Source organism: Nerophis ophidion, linkage group LG11 (genome assembly GCF_033978795.1).
Source record: "Nerophis ophidion isolate RoL-2023_Sa linkage group LG11, RoL_Noph_v1.0, whole genome shotgun sequence".
NCBI lineage: Eukaryota > Metazoa > Chordata > Actinopteri > Syngnathiformes > Syngnathidae > Nerophis > Nerophis ophidion.
Window position 1 is genome coordinate 23,351,612 of NC_084621.1, and position 20,216 is coordinate 23,371,827.

The following is a 20,216-nucleotide window of genomic DNA, read 5'->3' on the forward strand; positions in this document are numbered from 1 at the left end:
ATATGCTTCACTGTTGCCCCTTGCGGAGTGGCGGGAGTACTGCATACAAGAGCAACCCTGGTTTAAAGGGTTGAGTTAAAAGTGTTATAATAATGGCAACACATGATGTAAGTGTCTATGTTAGCCTACAATCAAAATTACTTTAAAAGTCTTATACAAGTGTTATAATGACGGCAACACATGATGTAAGTGTCCATATTAGCTCTCAATTAAAATGACTTTAAAAGTCTCATGTCAGTGTCGTGATGAAGACAACACATGATGTTAGTGTCTATATTATCTGTATTAGCCTACTATCAAAATGACAATAAAAGCCTTATATAAGTGTTATAATGAAGGCAACACATGATGTAAGTGTCTATATTATTTATACTAGCCGACTACCAAAATTACTTTAAAAGTCTTATATAAGTGTTATAATGAAGGCAACACATGATGTGTCTATATTAGCCTATCAAAATGACTTGAAAAGTCTTATATAAGTGTTATAATAATGGCAACACATGATGTAAGTGTCTATGTTAGCCTACAATCAAAATTACTTTAAAAGTCTTATACAAGTGTTATAATGACGGCAACACATGATGTAAGTGTTCATATTAGCTCTCAATTAAAATGACTTTAAAAGTCTCATGTCAGTGTCGTGATGAAGACAACACATGATGTTAGTGTCTATATCAGCTGTATTAGCCTACCATCAAAATGACAATAAAAGCCTTATATAAGTGTTATAATGAAGGCAACACATGATGTAAGTGTCTATATTAGCCTACTATCAAAATGACTTTAAAAGTCTAATATAAGTCTAATAATGACGGAAACACATGATGTACAGTAAGTGTCTATATTAGCCCTCAATTAAAATGACTTTAAAAGTCTCATGTCAGTGTCATAATGAAGACAACACATGATGAAAGTGTCTATATTAGCTGTATTAGCCTACTATCAAAATGACAATAAAAGCCTTATATAAGTGTTGTAATGAAGGCAACACATGATGTAAGTGTCTATATTAGCCTACTATCAAAATGACTTTAAAAGTCTTATATAAGTGTAATAATGAAGGCCACACATGGTGTGTCTATATTAGCTATATTAGCCTACTATCAAATTTACTTTAAAAGTCTTACATAAGTGTTATAACGACGGCAACAGATGATGTAAGTGTCTATATTAGCCTACTATCAAAATTACTTTAAAAGTCTTATGTAAGTGTTATAATGAAGGCAACACATGATGTAAGTGTCTATATTAGCTATATTAGCCTACTGTCAAAATTATTTTAAAAGTCTTATAATGAAGGCCACACATGATTTAAGTGTCTAAAATTAGCCATATTAGCCTACTATTAAAATTACTTTAAAAGTCTTATGTAAGTGTTAATATGAAGGCAACATATAATGTAAGTGTCTATATTAGTTATATTAGCCTACTATTAAAATTATTTTAAAAGTCTTATAATGAAGGCCACTCATGATGTGTCTATCCATCCATCCATCCATTTTCTACCGCTTATTCCCTTTCGGGGTCGCGGGGGGCGCTGGCGCCTATCTCAGCTACAATCTCCTATATTAGCCTACTATCAAAATTACCTTAAAAGTCTGACATAAGTCTTATAATGAAGGCAACACATGATGTAAGTGTCTATATTAGCTATATAGGCCTACTATCAAAATTACTTTAAAAGTCTTATATAAGTGTGTGACGGACTCTGGCCGTCGTGCGGGTTCCATGGACAACCAAGGAAGGACATTCTCGGGCAGGTGTGACTCTTGTTTATTTTTTCAAATAAAGAAAGTCTTTTGCACCGTCGTCGCTCACACTGCTCGCTCCTCCGTGTCGCTCTTCAGTCGGCCGCGTCTTCGTCGCCGTCTTGCTCTCCCTCGCTCGTGCGCTGCAGGTGCTGCGGGTTCTCCAACTCCTTCTTCCTTGTTCTCTCCTCCTTCTCCCCTTTTTATACACTGAGAGGAGATACAGTAATTGTCTACCGGTGCGCGATCCATGCACCTGAACTCGATTGTGGCGTCGCTCCCGGCACGCCCCGCCTCTCCATTCGTTCGCCGGCTCCGCCTCTCCACAAAGTGTTATAATGAAGGCTACACATGATGTAAGTGTCTATATTAGCTATATTAGCCTACTATCAAAATGTTTTTAAAAGTCCTATATAAGTGTTATAATGAAGGCTACACATGATGTAAGTGTCTATATTAACTATGTTAGCCTACTATCAAAATGACTTTAAAAGTCTTATATAAGTCTTATAATGAAGGCCACACATGATGTAAGTGTCTGTATTAGCTTACTATCAAAATGACTATGTTTCGCAGGCTATTGAAGCAAATCTTCATTGACAGAAATGTTCTAATTTAATATTGATTCTACACATTTTTACAACATTAGAAACCATTAGTAAACTGGAAGCTATGTAGAAGGTGAGATAAATCCTGAAAATTAATGGCTTTTAATGACCAAAGGTGTGTGTCCAAGTTAAAGGAAATGGCAGGCTGTAATACATCTTGTAATAAATCTTCATTTAATAGATGTATTACAATCTTTGGCAAGCTTGGTAATATTTGCTGTGGTCTGGAACAACATGGCACATAAACAACTATCAGAAATGCAGCCAATATTACATACAGAAAATGTGACATGAGACATGCAAAACTAAATTATATACAAAGCGGACCCTGCAAGGGACAGACGGTAGAAAATGGATGGATGGATGGATGGATAAAACTAAACGATATTAAATTAGCTCATATATACCTACAAACGAGGCACAATGACGTACGTACGGCTGGCTTCAATAGCATTTTAGCATTGATTAGCTTGCCTGATTAGCACTGCACACAAGTCAATAACATCAACAAAGCGCACCTTTGAGCATTCACGCACAGTACAAAACGTTTGGTGGACAAAATTAGACAAAGGAGTGGAAGATTTTGCATGTAAACAAACTGTTGCTTTTTTTGCATGTTTTCCCGCCCCCATCTTTAAAAAAAAAAATGGTTCCAGGGAGCTACTTGGGTGGCACTAAAGAGCTTTATATGGCTCCAGAGCCGTGGGTTACTGATCCCGGGTTAGGGTTAGGATAACTTTATTAACATGTTTTGTCTCCAACAGAAATGATTGAAAGTGGATCAATTTGCATGTAATTGAAAAATGATAATAACGCCTTACTTAAAATATGAACACATTTTTGACTGACTTAACTTCTAAAGGCCTGAGTGGCCACATGGGTGGACAGCACCTTTTAGCTCTTATTTCCAAAAATTGTGTACACTACTGAATTGGGGTCTTATGGCCACGTATGTGGACACTTATACTGCCATTTGGTGGTGTCAGGAGAGTATAACATATAATGGAATTTTGGGGGGGGGGGGGTGTAAACATTTAAATTAGCATGTCACTACACATGAAGTACACGTTTGTGTACTTACGGACTAAGTACATTATATCAAAAGATGATTTTTAGTTTTTATTCTAATGAGGGTCCAATAAGCCCAAATAGCAAAGAAAAATTTAATAAAAAAGCATGTAAACAAACAGCCTGGGCCTTAAGAGGTTAATCAACTTGATACTCAAAATAAAATTAAATAGATGCAATAAATAACAATACATTCAAATTGATTAGCAATATGAGATAGGCTCCAGCGACCCCCCCGCGACCCCAAAAGGGACAAACGGTAGTAAATGGATGGATGGATAGATGGAGATCAATATATAAAACACTTGAATATGAAATGGATTTTTTTTTTTATTGAAATGAGAAAGTCAGGATTAATGGCTACAATTAGCAGGTTTGGGAGTGAAGAAAATAACTTTTAGCTCGGGGGTTAGCAACGCTCGCCGCAGCTGTTATGACTCAGTGCAGATTATTTTATTTCGGTTGAATAATGTGCGTGTTTATTGTGTTAGCGGACACCTTCCAGTTTGTGGGGGGTCCGCACAGCGGAGCAGGGGTGGGGGACACTTCGTGGGCATCGTTGCTTTTGTCGATTCGCCTTTCACGCGCCTCGCCGTTTTCCCGCGGAGTGAAGCACTTTGGAGCACTCGTGCTTATGGAGACAATCCCCCCCCCCCCCCCTCAGTCAAGTGGCTAAAAAACCTCTCCAGCTCAACGACTTCCTGCGTTTTTGTGGTGGGCCCCTGCACCCCGCTCTCTCACGACACCACCCCTGCACGCTCGGCCCGCGATCTGGCGGCGGCGGCTCGCAGCCTCCCAGCACGCCGCTGCGCCGCTGACGAGTCCGCTTTTGTTTGGGGAATAATCTGCCGACTGTGAGAAAGAAACACTTGATGACACCGTCCCGTTCCCACTCGCGACTGGGGCTGTGGGATACTGTTGCAGATGTAGCCATGTAAATGATATCAACATGTCTTTTAATACATGTTGATGACACAGGTAGCATTATCGCAGGAAGAAAAAAAGGCCTGGAGTATTCAATTTGGCCCGCGTGACGTCGTTATTTTAGCAAGGACTCAATTCTACTTGTTTTTAAAACCCAGACTATATGCTGCTGTTTTGGCGCCAATTTGTATGCATTGGTATTACGCAATGCAAACAACCTTCCCTAGTCATGGTGCAAATAAATAAATATTATAAATCGAACTAACGCAAAAGGCCAAAAGACATGGTCACATAAAATTATCACAACTTTTGGAAATTTTTTGAAAATATAAAAAAATCAGAAGTACACCGATTTAAATCCATTACAATGCATTATGGGAAAAATGTAAAACACTCTCCACACTTATCAATGTTTGGCGAGTTTTGGCTGCTTAATATTCCTGGTTGACTACAAAACTTTGAGGAGGGTGTCACACGGTAAGAGTCGAACTGACACATACTCCTAATATCCACCTATATTAAGGATTATTATAAATATAATATGATATGTATAATATATAATATACAACATACATATTATCATTTATATTAATATAATATGAACACCTATATATGTATGTATATACTGTGTATTTATATACTGTATGTATGTATATACTGTATATGTATATATGTATATGTATATATATATATATATTTTTATATATATATATATATATATCCATCCATCCATTTTCTACCGCTTATTCGTAGGTGCCCATCTCAGCTACAATCGGGCGGAAGGCAGGGTACACCCTGGACAAGTCGCCACCTCATCGCAGTGTATATATACAGTATATATATATATACATACATATATACACACATATATATACATACACATACATACATATACGTATACATGTGTGTGTATGTATAAATATATATATATATATATATATATATATATTTACACATATATACCTATATATCCATCCATCCATTTTCAACCGCTTATTCCCTTTTGGGGTCGCGGGGGGCGCTGGCGCCTATCTCAGCTACAATCGGGCGGAAGGCGGGGTACATACATATATATATATATATATATATATATATATACATATATATATATGTATGTGTGTGTGTGTGTGTATGTGTGTGTGTGTGTGTGTGTGTGTGTTTGTATTTTACTAGTAGTGTTAAAACTAGCTTTGAATAATGACAAATCAGGCAGCAACACCACACAAAATTTGGGAACACAACAATATTTTCTCCTCAAAAGTACCTTAAAGTCACGCACGCTGTTTTTGTTAACGATATGTATCCCTCGTGATAAGTACGATACTAACAGAACATGTTACATTAAAATGAGATTTTATGTTGTAATTTTACATGCCAAGAAAGCCGGCATGCCTGATAGAAAGCATCTAAAAGTAAGCCTTCACTTTTCAAAACTCACTACCTCAATGCTAACTTACATTGTACATTCCATATACCTGCTACTCGTTAGCATTAGCGATTTTACATGGCAATCTAAACACCTCCAAATTTGATCGTGAAAACTGCAACTAAGATGCGCGTTACAATCAAACTGCTCGTGTATACCGGGTACGGGTATTTTTTGGTATCGGTTCCTAATTAGGTCGGGAAATTCTGTACTACCGATACTGCTATCTGCATTTTTTGATACGCTATTATGACACATTCAGTTCAGCTGCCACTGCTACACATCAAAAGCAGCTTTGAATAATGACAAATAAGGAAGCAACACCACACAAAAGTGTTACTTATGCGAGGGGGGACTTGGGTGTCTTCCATCGATACGTGCAATCCGATATCACGCTTATGGAAGAGTCCCACGCGACGTTTATTCAGCGATACGGGAAGAAACTCGTCACCGATACCGGTTTATTGTTTTTACCGTATCACTGAGAGTAAAAGCTGCTGCGTGTATTGGTATCGCTTGATATCAGTATCGCAAGTAGGGTCCTGCACGGTGCCTGCATAAAATTGTGTAAAAAATGAGAGTGTGATGGATTAAAAGGATTTGTAATCATTTTTTGAGTTGTGTGTATCATTTTAAAGAAATATATCTTAGCAACTATTAGTCAAGATATTTTCACCCAGCCAATTACCATGGCACCTTCCTGTGTTTGTGGGTGGGGGCTTTAACACTCGTGACAATTAGCATAATCACAATTATTTTAGGCGGCATGTTAATTAGCACTATGAGGCTCAATGGCGCTCTTCAGCGGCGGCGACTATTCAGCAAACAGCTGACCACCTGTCTTCTGCTTCCTGGGAAAAGACTGCGGCGCCTGTTCACGTACCGTCCTACCATCGCCGAGCCGGTGAGGGGGGAGTGGGGGGCCGCCCGGGGGCGGGGTGGCGGGTATGGGGGTTGGGGGGGTGGCGACTACAAGGGGGTGATCAAAACTACATTATCTACATCAGGGGGCCCTAACACGCACACACACACACATTTTATCTTTTCTACAAAAATTATGACTTTTTTATGTAAAATTAGGACTTTTCAATGCAAAATGCTGACATTTGTCATATAAAATTCAGACTTTTATCACAATATTGCCAATTTTTTTGTTGCTGTTCATATAAAATAGTGACTTTTTTTTTTTTAGTAAAATTATGAGTTTTGTGATAATATAGCACAAATGTTCCGTTTCTCTTGTAAATATTTGACTTCCATCCATCCATCCATTTACTACCGCTTATTCCCTTTTGGGGTCGCGGGGGGCGCTGGCGCCTATCTCAGCTACAATCGGGCGGAAGGCGGGGTACACCCTGGACAAGTCGCCACCTCATCGCAGGGCCAACACAGATAGACAGACAACATTCACACTCACATTCTTGTGTTGAGTAAAATTACGACTTTTATTATAACTGTCAGGCTTTCCCCTGACAGTTTGTCTATGTGTTAGTTTTTTTCTCTGCATTTGTCTGTTTCCTTTGTGTTTAGTATTTCCTGTCCTTAGTTCCTGTCTAGTGCTCTTATTTTGTCAGTTTCCTGTCTTGTTCCCTGAGTGCTGTGTTCCTCCTCAGCTGCGGCTGATTGGCACCTGGCCACACCTTTTGCCAATCAGCCCGCTCCTATTTGTACCTACTTTGTCTTGTGTCAGTTGCTGGATCATTGTATTGTCTTGTCGATGTCACGTGTAGTCGCTCTTGTGATGTGTTATTGCTCCTGTCGTGTCGTACCTTGTCTTTGCAGCGTAGCGGTAAGCTGTATTCAGTTGATGTTTGTAGCTTACTGTTTTTTGTTCCCTGCTTATGTTTTATTTTTCATTAGACAAGTACGACATCTGTTTGCCTGTTCGCTACCTGCTAGGTTCCACGCTAAGCTCCTGTTCGTTATTTTCTAGCTCCCAGGCTAGCTCCTTTTGTTTGATTAGCCACCTTGTGCGCGCTTTGTGTTTGTACCCTTTTGGTTTTGGTTTTGTCTTAGTATCTAATAAAATCATGTTTTCTCATTCAATGCCTGCCTCAATCTCTGCATCTTGGGGTTCGTCACCAAATAACTGTCAATAGTCCTGCCAAAATTAAAAGTTTTTCTTGTGAAATTGTGACCTTTTTCATGTGAAAATCCAACTCATTTTTCACGACACGCTTTTTTATATTTGCATAGTATGTATATATTATTAATGGTTATGTATCTAGAAAGGGTGGTCCTAAAGAGGGAGGCATTTTTTCTCAATTCTCAAGAAGGTAACAAATACAAGTGTGTGTGTGTGTGTGTGTGTGTGTGTGTGTGTGTGTGTGTGTGTGTGAGAGAGAGAGAGAGAAAGAATCAGGAATTCACTCTAAATTAAGGCATTAATAATAACATAAAACAGTCGAAAATGAGGCTTCAATGAGTGAATGGCACACTCACTAGCGACATCAAATATGTTGTATTTGTAGCATATTCAACTGAATATGGGTTGAAAATGATTTGCAAATCATTGTATTCCGTTTATATTTACATCTAACACAATTTCCCTACTCATATGGAAACGGGGTTTGTATACACACATATCTATGTGGGCTTCACGGTGGCAGAGGGGTTAGTGCGTCTGCCTCACAATACGAAGTTCCTGCAGTCCTGGGTTCAAATCCAGCCTCGGGATCTTTCTGTGTGGAGTTTGCATGTTCTCCCCGTGAATGCGTGGGTTCCCTCCGGGTACTCCGGCTTCCTCCCACTTCCAAAGACATGCACCTGGGGATAGGTTGATTGGCAACACTAAATCGGCCCTAGTGTGTGAATGTGAGTGTGAATGTTGTCTGTCTATCTGTGTTGGCCCTGCGATGAGGTGGCGACTTGTCCAGGGTGTACCCTGCCTTCCGCCCGATTGTAGCTGAGATAGGCGCCAGCGCCCCCCGCGACCCCGAAAGGGAATAAGCGGTAGAAAATGGATGGATGGATGGATGGATATATATACATATATATATATATACACACATATATATGTGCGAGTATATATATATATATATATAGTCACGCAAGGGGTTTTCGACCAGTAGTGTCCAAACTATGCCCCTTGGGCCGAGTGCGGCCCACTCTTCTCAATTTGTCCCGCGAGAGGTCATGAGTTCAACAAAGAATAGCACCGGAGTGCTATCAAATGAATCCTAAATACCGGGAGGTCTCCGAATGCTACATATTTGCTGCCATCTTGTGAGTAAATCCCATCGATGACCCAAGAAAGGACTTTGAGACAATAGCACAGTATTTACTGATATGACACATTCCAAACAACCTTCCCTAGTCATGGTGTAAGGAAAAAAAAATGCAACTAACATAAAGGTCAACACTCACGGTTTCGCATAAACACAAACTTTGTGTATATTATGAAAAAGTCAAACCCTATTTAAAACATTTCTAAATTACACTTATTTAAATCCATTGCAATGCATGATTTGAAACATGTTAAAGACTCTCCCTATCTCTCTGAAGAATAGTTGAGAAACTACTCAGCAGTGTAGTGGTCTCATTATTGACACTTCCGGTCTGTTGTATTTCATGTTTGGTTATGACCGAACTCTATTTGGAGTCCTGTTCATTTGGATTCGAGCTCCGACCTAGACGGAAGTAGCTTGTAAACCGAAGATATCCTGTTTAGGAGAGCCAAGATGGCCGTCGGCGAGGCCCCTTTCTCGCCTTGGCAGACTTTGCACGTGTCGTCAGTAAGGACAGCTTATGGATACTTTTAATACAAGAAGGAGAGGAGCACTAATCAGCCCTCATACTCGCGGGCCCCCGAGGACGCCGTATCTAACGAGGACACCCGCTTTTTCGGTCTATTTGATCCCCGAAAATGAAACTGTGTTAATTAAGTGGCGAAAGACAAACCCCGTCTGGAGCGCCGGCATTAACCCTTTCCGCCGCCATTGCCAGGCACTCATTAAGTCTTTAAGACAAGAAAGGATTAATGACGAGCAGCCGTCTTCATAACACGCTCGCACTTGATTGCGTTGCCTCCCGCAACACCCCCAAGTATTATAATATTACATAGTGGTGTCCAAACGACGGCCCGACTTTAATAAGAATCTTACCCACAGGTTGATTGCATTCGTTTTGTGAGTCTGACCATTTCGGTGCTGCTGCTATGTCGTCGTCTAGTGGACAGCGTGTGTAGGTCAGGTCAGTGACCTTTAATTTAGCATTAACTTATATGACCCTGAGCAAACAACCTTCCCTAGTCATGATGAAAAAAAAAAAAACCAACACAAAGTGTCAAAAACATTATATATATATATATATATATATATATATATATATATATATATATACATATATATAATGTCTGTTGACACTTTGTGTGTATATATATATATATATATATATATATATATATATATATATATATATGTATATATATATATATATAAAATGTCTGTTGACACTTTGTGTTGGTTTGATTTATATATATATATATATATGTATACATACATATATACATAAATATATAGTCATGATGCAAAAAAATCAAACCAACACAAAGTGTCAACAGACAATTCATATATATGTGTATATATATATATATATATATATATATATATATATATATATATATATATATATATATATACGTATATGAATATTTATATATATATACATACATATATATATACAAATATACATATATATATACACACATATATATATATACACACATATATATATATATACACACACACACACACACACACACACACACAAACATATATATATATATATATAGTCAAAAAGTTTGGACACCCCTGGCCTATACATTCTTACTTACAATATATTTGCATACATACTCCTTTTCCATGCACGTTATTAAAAATGATTCAGCTGTCACACGCTTAAACCGTTTATTTTGGGAAAAAGTCAACACATCGTTGAGCCTAAAAAAAAAAAAAAAGCATACAAAATTTGAAACAATTAGGGCCGATTAAATGACAATACAGTTGAATAGGACCGATAATAACAGAAAACCCTTGACCTACAGTAAAGGATAATACAAAATAAAACAGTAGGACCTTTAAAAGTCCTTTTTTTTTTTTTTTTAGAGAGAAAGACGTTTGTGTGTAACTTTTAAACTTCTAGAAGAGTCTTTGGTGTGGGCTGGCTGCGTGCTGACGTCATCTTTCAGTCACGATCGCTCGGCAAACCGGCAGCACGTCTCCCTCTAGCGGTGGAAACCTGTACTACTGTCCTTTTATTTTCTTTTTTTTTTTGGGGGGGGGGGGACATGCAGATGTACCTGCGCAACCTACGCTATGACGTACCAGGTGCGTGCGCGCATGCGTCCGTCTAACCGTTGAGTTTCTCGCTCTCCGCGGAGACCACCGTGGTCAGCTGGTCGTCGTGACCCTCCTCGGCCCCGGGCACCTGGAAGACAAACAGTAGTGAATACAACAATAAGTGTGGTGCATTGTGGGTAATTAGTGACGGCATCCTATTTATTTATTTTTTTATCTATCATCTTCCGAGGGAGTGACTTTAAAATAAAATAAAAAAGTCCACATGCGTGATGCCGTCACGCTGTAGAGGTGTGCGTCACCTACTGGCCATTTAGTCATACTACGCGCATTCAATTTTTTTTAATGCCGCACTGCCCTCTGCTGGCCATAATTACTCAACGCAAGCTTACTCATACTAGGATAGTGGTTCTTAACCTTGTTGGAGGTATCGAACCCCGCCAGTTTTATATGTGCATTCACCGAACCTTTCTTTAGTGAAAAAAAAACACGTTTCTTTTCTTAATGCAATCCTGATTCATAAATATTGACTATGAAATGATGTTATTGTATTAAAAACATACTAATAAAGGTATATTTTATGAACAGAAAGTTACAGGAATGTGCACATGATCCCATGTTTACATCTCATTGTGCAACATGTGAATGTTTTAGTGGGAACTAAATGCGATATCAGAAAGGGGTACAAATTATTTTCCCCCACCCAGACATGCAATACTAGTACACAGCTAATGAAAAACAAAATGTTATATTAGAAAAATATCCCATGGAAATGACTGCTCTCATTTGATTATAATAATAAAACATTTAACTTGGTATTTAGTCAGGTTTGGGGTAGGTGTCTTCAGTAATGCGGACGTTGTACCGATCCGTTGTGGTGAAGAAGGAGCTGAGCCGGAAGGCAAAGCTCTCAATTTACCAGTCGATCTACGTTCCCATCCTCACCTATGGTCATGAGCTTTGGGTCATGACCGAAAGGATAAGATCACGGGTACAAGCGGCCGAAATGAGTTTCCTCCGCCGTGTGGCGGGGCTCTCCCTTAGAGATAGGGTGAGAAGCTCTGCCATCCGGGAGGAGCTCAAAGTAAAGCCGCTGCTCCTCCACATCGAGAGGAGCCAGATGAGGTGGTTCGGGCATCTGGTCAGGATGCCACCCGAACGCCTCCATAGGGAGGTGTTTAGGGCACGTCCAACCGGTAGGAGGCCACGGGGAAGACCCAGGACACGTTGGGAAGACTATGTCTCCCGACTGGCCTGGGAACGCCTCGGGATCCCCCGGGAAGAGCTAGACGAAGTGGCTGGGGAGAGGGAAGTCTGGGTTTCCCTGTTTAGGCTGTTGCCCCCGCGACCCGACCTCGGATAAGCGGAAGATGATGGATGGATGGATGGATGGGGTAGGTGTGCTGCTGGTGTGGCCGCAGTGTGCGTATCTGATGCCGTTCATATGTCCGCCAATGAATGCTCAAGTAGTTTTTGCGTATGCTAACGCATATGGAAAATTAGAGGAAACATTGTTTGCAAAGGTCACCGCCTCTGTCTATGATGCTGAGGACGAGCACCATCCGATGGGGGCGGGGCATGTGCTGACGGCGAGACACAGCTGAGGAGAGAGGATACGGGCGTGACTGAAAAGTCACGTTCTGCGGGTGAAAGACTTGGAGAAAATCTATAAGTATTAAAAATGTTGTTAAAATCTGCACGCTTGGCTCCTGTGAAGTGTGTGTCAGTGGGACCATACCATAAAATGCGGATAGGGAGAAGTTTTTATTTACACGATGAGTCGGGTGTGTCCCAAACCCCTAAGGCGGACTCGCCGAACCCCTAGAGTTCGAATGAACCCGGGTTAAGAAACACTGTATTAAAACAATTGGTATAGTCCAGTGTTTTTTGACCTTTTTTGAGCAAAGGGCCAAAATCCAAAAGGCACACCACCAGCAGAAATCATTAAAAATGAAACTCAGTTGACAGTAAAAAGTCGTTTTTGTCGCAATTGTTGGCTATGACTTTAAAGCAGGGGTCCCCAAACTACATCCCACGGAAAGTCCCAAGTTAAACGATTTGAATTAGAATTTTATTTTTGTATTTTAACGTTTTTTAAATCCGTCCTTTTCTAATCCATTTTATTGGTGTCTTCTAGCCACCCAGGCAAATCATATTGTTTAAAAATGCATTTTCCCATTGATAATGTGACATCATTGCGCTATATATATATATATATATATATATATATATATATATATATATATATACATACATATATATATCGAGCGCAATGATGTCACATTATCAAAGGGAAAATGCTTTTTTAAACAATATATATTCATAAATATATATACATATATATATATATATATATATATATATATATAGAGAGAGAGAGAGAGAGAGAGAGAGAGAGAGAGAGGGAGAGAGAGAGCAGAATATACGTTAGGTCAGGAAAAAACACAGAGGCTATTTCATCCCTACAAGCCTGTTTTGCAGGTTTCCCTGCTTTTCAGGGTATTTTATTATATATTTTATCATAAAATCCCCTGTTTTGCAGGTTTCCCTGTTCTTCAGAGGATTTTATGGTACATGCATCTATTTTCTACCGCTCATCCCTTTCGTGGTCGCGGGGGGTGCTGGAGCCTTTGTTATTAGAAAATCCCCTGAAGAGCAGTGAAACCTACGAAACAGGCTTGTAGGGATGAAATAGCCTCTGTGTTTTTTTTCCTGACCTGATACATATCTTACAGCCCGGCCCTGGGGTAAAAATGTTTTAACCCAATGTGGCCCCCGAGTCAAAAGGTTTGGGGACCATTGCTTTAAAGCATAACCAAGCATGTATCATTATAGCTCTTGTCTCTAAAGAGGTGTACAATCACCACTTGTCACATCACCCCCTGAATCATTTGGAGTTGTTTGCGGTTTTCCTGTGTGTAGTGTTTTAGTTCTTGTCCTGCGCTCCTATTTTGGTGATTTTTCACATTTTTCTAAAATGTTTTGGTATTTTCCTGTAGCAGTTTCATGTCTTCCTTAGAGCGATAGCAAACATGAATATTTCAGTCGTTTTCATCCTTCTTTGTGGGGACATGGTTGATTGTCATGTCATGTTCAGGTGTACATTTTGGACGCTGTTTTTGCTCCACAGTAAGTCTTTGCTGTCGTCCAGCATTCTGTGTTTTGCTCACTTTGCAGCCAGTTCAGTTTTAGTTTAGTTCTGCATATCCCTAAGCTGGAATGCCTTTTCTTAGGGAAACTCACCCTTTGTTTATTTTTGGTTTAAGCATTAGATTCCTTTTTTACCTACACCCTGCCTCCCGCTGTTTCCGACATCTACAAAGCAATTAGCTACCTGCTGCCGCCTACTGATATGGAAGAGTATTACATGGTTACTCTGCTGAGCTCAACAACAACACATCATTTTCCGACTATACTTACTGGTTTTGCAAAAAATATATTTCCATACTTTCCGGTAGTTTTTGGTACTTTTCAAAATAAAGAGGACCTAAAAAAAATGGCATTACAGGCTTTATTCTAACAAAAAATCTTAGAGTACATTAAACATATGTTGATTATTGTAGTTAAGTCCTTAAATAAAATAGTAAACATACAAGACAACTTTTATTTTAGTTCATAAGTAAGCAAACAAAGGCTCTTAATTTAGCTCCTGACATATGCAGTAACATATTCTTGTATTAAAGACAAGCGGTAGAAAATGGATTATTAATCTACTTGTTCATTTACTGTTAATGTCTGCTTAATTACTCTATCAACACTTCTGTTGAAATGTAACAATCACTTATTATTCTGTTGATTGGATACTTTACATTAGTTTTGGATGATACCACAAATTTGGGCATCAATCTGATACCAAGTCGTTTCAGGTGTCATAATCCGTGGTCCGGATCATGTTTTTGTATATTTTCTGTTAGTGTTGGACTCCTTTAGTTCCTGTTTGTTTTTATTGCCATGGTTACTTGTCGTGTTCACCTGCCTCTGATTAGTGCTCGTCTGCTCACCTGCTTTCCGAGCTTATTGCAGAGTTTGTTCTCCCGGGATGCACACGGACTTCGCAAAACAAGCGGCGAAAAGAACCCTCTTCATGACAGAATGACGCCAGCCGACTGACTGGTAAAGACGAGCTTAGATACTGCCTCTGATTAGTGCTCGGGACGCAGGTGAGTGGGCGAACACTAATCAGAGGCAGTATTTAAGCTTGTCTTTGCCAGTCAGTCGGCTGGCATCATTCTTTCAGATAAGAGGGGGTTGAACACAACGAATAACCATGGCAACCAAAACAAACAGCAACTAAAGGAGTCTAACACTGACAGAAAATACAAAAACATGATCACACATTGGTCTTATACAAAGTCCTCATGTGTCCAGGGATGTCTTTCCTGACTTTATAAACATAATATACGTTTAAAAAAACACCAAAGAAGGTGTTGTGATGCCTAAAAATACCGACGTAATCATAATAGCATCGACTAGATACGCGCCTGTACTTGGTATCTTTACAGTGAATGTTAGGTACTTTTTTAGAGGCGGTATAGTACAGAATATGATTCATTACTACCCAACATGGAGCTTGAGTCCAAGGAGAGGCACTTACCTCCCAGTAGACGCTGTCCTCGTAGCAGATGGTGTCGGGGGGCGCGCCAAAGACTGGCAACTTCATGATGAAGCCTAAAATACCATAGGTGTTTTTAACTGCTTGCAATTACGATTGACGAGAACCAAGTATCGGCCACAGTTGTTAGGAGTGATATCGTTGTCTTTTCATAGACCTCAGTGAAAACAACTTGTTTTGTTATTAAAAAAAACTGATATCAAACACATCATGTTGGTTCGGTCCGGTTTGGGGCCGTCCCATACTGAGTATTGGCCGATAACGATCGATTCAATACGATATCAGCACAGATTGACCATGAATTGATTGACGTGGACTCCAGACTTAAAGGCCTACTGAAACCCACTACTACCGACCACGCAGTCTGGTAGTTTATATATCAATGATGAAATCATAACATTGTAACACATGCCAATACGGCCGGTTTAGTTTACTAAATTGCAATTTTAAATTTCCCGCGGAGTTTCCTGTTGAAAACGTCGCAGAATGATGACGCGTATGATGACGCGTGTTTGTGACGTTATCGGTTGGAGCGAACATTTTATCCCAGCACCACAGACTAAAAGTCGTCTCTTTTCATCGCGCAATTACACAGTACTTTGGACATCTGTGTTGCTGAATCTTTTGCAATTTGTTCAATTAATAATGGAGACGTCAAAGAAGAATGCTGTTGGTGGAAAGCGGTGGATTGCAGCTGCCTTTAGCACTGAAACACAGCCGGTGTTTCTTTGTTTGTTGTGAAGCTTTAACACAGAGCGGTCAAGCGAACATGTTTCTCTACATCATAGGTGTCAAACTCTGGCCCGCGGGCCAATTATGGCCCGCCGTGTAATTTTATTTGGCCCTTGAAGCAATATGAAATTAACATTAGAGCTGGCCCGCCGGTGTTATACAGCGGCTGTGCCACATGCACCGATTTCCCGAGAGACTCTTGAAATTCAGTGTCCCTCATGAAACTCTCCCGGTGCAACCATTCTCCCAAATTCCACCAGGACAACAATATTAGGGGTGTGCCTTAAAGGCACTGCCTTTAGTGTCCCCTACAACCTGTCGTCAAATCCGTTTTTCCTCCTCACAAACAGCGTGCCGGCCCAGACACATAATATATGTGGCTTCTACACACATGTAAGTAAATGCAAGGCATACTTGATCAACAGCATACAGGTCTCACTGAGGGTGGCCGTATAAACAACTTTAACACTGTTACAAATATGTGCCGCACTGTGAACCCACACCAAACAAGAATGACAAACACATTTCAGGAGAACATCTGCACCGTAACACAACAGAACAAATACCCAGAAGCCCTTGCAGCACTAACTCTTCCGGACTGCTACAATATACACCCCCCCCCGCAACCAACAAACCCCGCCCACCCAACCCCGCCCACCTGAGCCCCGAAATTAACTGAGCAGTAAAAAGGCCTGAATAGTAGTTTTTTTCATTGTTATTTTATTTTCAAATTTATTAGCCTGTGGAAAAAGTTAATGTTAATATTTACCACAGAAGTCTGCAAATACAAAAGAGGCATTACATTTTAATTTTGATTAGATTTGATATTCCATTGATATTTTTTAATTATTATTGTTATCATTATTTGAAACTCAATTTTGTATGTCAATATAAAGTTATATAAGCCATGCTTGTTCAATATTCATTGAAAAACTTGTTTGGGTCCCTATTAAAAGGTTGATTTGTTCAACCTCGGCCCGCGGCTTTGTTCATTTTTGGTCCACTCTGTCTTTGAGTTTGACACCCCTGCTCTACATCAACCAGCAAGTTTTTGGATGGGAAAATTGTGATATTAAGTGGATTACGCGACCTCATCCTGCAGCTGTGATTTTGGCTCCTCTGCTTCTCTCAGAGACACTGGCGTTCACCGCAGCCATCCGACTTTCAGGTATGACTTAATAATCTCACTAAAATACTATTAGCACAATAAGCATATAAGGGATTTTCCAGATTTTGTCTTAGTAAATGTGTCCAATTACATCTGAAACGCTCCCACCGCTGCCGCCTGGAGCCGTCGCTTTTTTTTTTTTTTTTTTTGTGCTTTACTCTAACTTTCCTCATCCACAAATCTTTCATCCTCGCTCAAATTAATGGGGAAATTGTCGCTTTCTCGGTCCGAATTGCTCTTACTGCTGGTGGCTCACATTATAAACAATGTGAGGATGTGAGGAGCCCTCACGCCAGTGACGTCACGCGCACATTGTCTGCTACTTCCGGTACAGGCAAGGCTTTTTTATTAGCGACCAAAAGTTGCGAACTTTATCGTGGATGTTCTCTACTAAATCCTTTCAGCAAAAATATGGCAATATCGCGAAATGATCAAGTATGACACATAGAATGGACCTGCTATCCCCGTTTAAATAAGAAACTCTCATTTCAGTAGGCCTTTAAACAAGTTACCATTTAGTGGTCATTTGTACGGAATATGTACTGTACTGTGCAATTTAATAATGAAAGTCTAAATCAATCAATCAATCAATCATATTTGTATTATTTTGTAGTGACGAGATTGAAAGAAATGAAATTGGTATTGAAAACACTAACCTAGTGTGGAATGGCATTTGTTGTTTTTTGAAGTCATTAAATGGCGGGGTAAGTTGTATGATGCTTTGAATTCTTTCTTTTTTTTTTTTTTTTTAAATCTAAATAGTGTCATTCATTCGTGCTATGTTTGTGGTAAAAACATTTTTGGTCCAACTATTATAGTTTTTAACTTTTAGCATTTCAGTTCCCAACTATGTCAAAGTCTCCCAAAAACATGTCTCATTTGCTTATGCTGCAAAATAATTTTGTCTATTATAGTTTTTAAGTTATCAAAGTTTTAGTTATGTTATTAACATGTAATTAACGTGTTATTATTATCAACAGTACTCAACTATGTCAAAGTCTCCCTCAATCGTGTCTCTTTGGTTTTTGCTGCAAAACTTTTTTGGTCTATTATAGTTTTTAAGTTATTAACATTGCATTGTTATGTTATTAACATTTAATTACCATGTTATTAATCATAAACAGCCCCCCCCCTCCCCCACCCCAACAATGTCAACATCTCCCCAAACGTGTCTCATTTGTTTGTAGTGCAAAATATTTTGATCTATTATAGTTTTTAAGTTATCAAAGTTTTAGTTATGTTATTAACATGTAATTAACGTGTTATTATTCATAAATAGTACTCAACTATGTCAAAGTCACCCCCAATCGTGTCTCTTTGGTTTTTGCTGCAAACTTTTTTTGGTGTATTATAGTTTTTAAGTTATTAACATTGCATTGTTATGTTATTAACATGTAATTAACATGTTATTAATCATCAACAGTCCCCAACTATGTCAAAGTCTCCCAAAAACATGTCTCATTTGCTTATGCTGCAAAATAATTTTGTCTATTATAGTTTTTAAGTTATCAAAGTTTTAGTTATGTTATTAACATGTAATTAACGTGTTATTATTCATCAACAGTACTCAACTATGTCAAAGTCTCCCTCAATCGTGTCTCTTTGGTTTTTGCTGCAAAACTTTTTCGGTCTATTATAGTTTTTAAGTTATTAACATTGCATTGTTATGTTATTAACATGTAATTACCATGTTATTAATCATAAACAGCCCCCCCTCCCCCACCCCAACAATGTCAACATCTCCCCAAACGTGTCTCATTTGTTTGTAGTGCAAAACATTTTGATCTATTATAGTTTTTAAGTTATCAAAGTTTTAGTTATGTTATTAACATGTAATTAACGTGTTATTATTCATAAATAGTACTCAACTATGTCAAAGTCACCCCCAATCGTGTCTCTTTGGTTTTTGCTGCAAACTTTTTTTGGTGTATTATAGTTTTTAAGTTATTAACATTGCATTGTTATGTTATTAAAATGTATTTAACATGTTATTAATCATAAACAGTCCCCAACTATGTCAAAGTCTCCCAAAAACATGTCTCATTTGTTTATGCTGCAAAAATATTTTGGTTTATTATAGTTTTTAAGTTAATAACGTTTTATAGTTACGTTATCAACATGTAACTAACGTGTTATTAATCATAAACAGTCCCCAACAATGTCAAAGTCTCCCCAAACGGGTCTCATCTGTTTGTGCTGCAAAATATTTTGGTCTAACTATTATAGTTTAAAGTTATTAAGGTTTGATGGTTTTTATGTTATTAATATGTAATTATCGTGTAATTAACGTGTTATTAATCATAAACAGTCCCCAACACTGTCAAAGTCCCCCCAAACGTGTCTCATTTGTTTGTGCTACAAATTATTTTGGTCTACTATAGTTTTTAAGTTATTAACATTGTGTAGTGTCTATGTTATTAACATGTAATTAACGTATTATTAATCATAAACAGTCCCCAACTATGTCAAAGTCTCCCCAAATCTGTCCCATTTGTTTGTGCTGCAAAATTTTTTGGTCTATAATAGTGTTTAAGTAATAACGTTTTATAGTTATGTTATTAACATGTAGTTACCATGTTATTATTCATAAACAGTCCCCCAACAATGTCAAAGTCTCCCCAAACATGTCA

At 38.8% G+C, this 20,216-nt stretch overlaps 1 protein-coding gene across 3 annotated transcripts in view; it reads right to left on the bottom strand.

The window, feature by feature from the left end:
• Nucleotides 1–1,760: 1,760 nt before the first annotated feature.
• Nucleotides 1,761–20,216, bottom strand: part of rhbg (Rh family B glycoprotein) — a 40,974-nt gene continuing 22,518 nt past the window's right edge. The window contains exons 9-11 of one of the 3 annotated variants that reach the window (XM_061915415.1): nt 15,669–15,742; nt 11,102–11,204; nt 1,761–1,961 (exon numbers count right to left, since the gene is read on the bottom strand). In XM_061915415.1, coding sequence (XP_061771399.1) covers nt 11,127–11,204; nt 15,669–15,742 — 152 coding nt within the window. In that variant the 3' untranslated portion in view covers nt 1,761–1,961; nt 11,102–11,126. Of the gene's footprint in view, nt 1,962–10,670; nt 11,205–15,668; nt 15,743–20,216 lie in introns of those variants that run through there. The other 2 variants (XM_061915416.1, XM_061915414.1) reach the window with 2 other exon arrangements.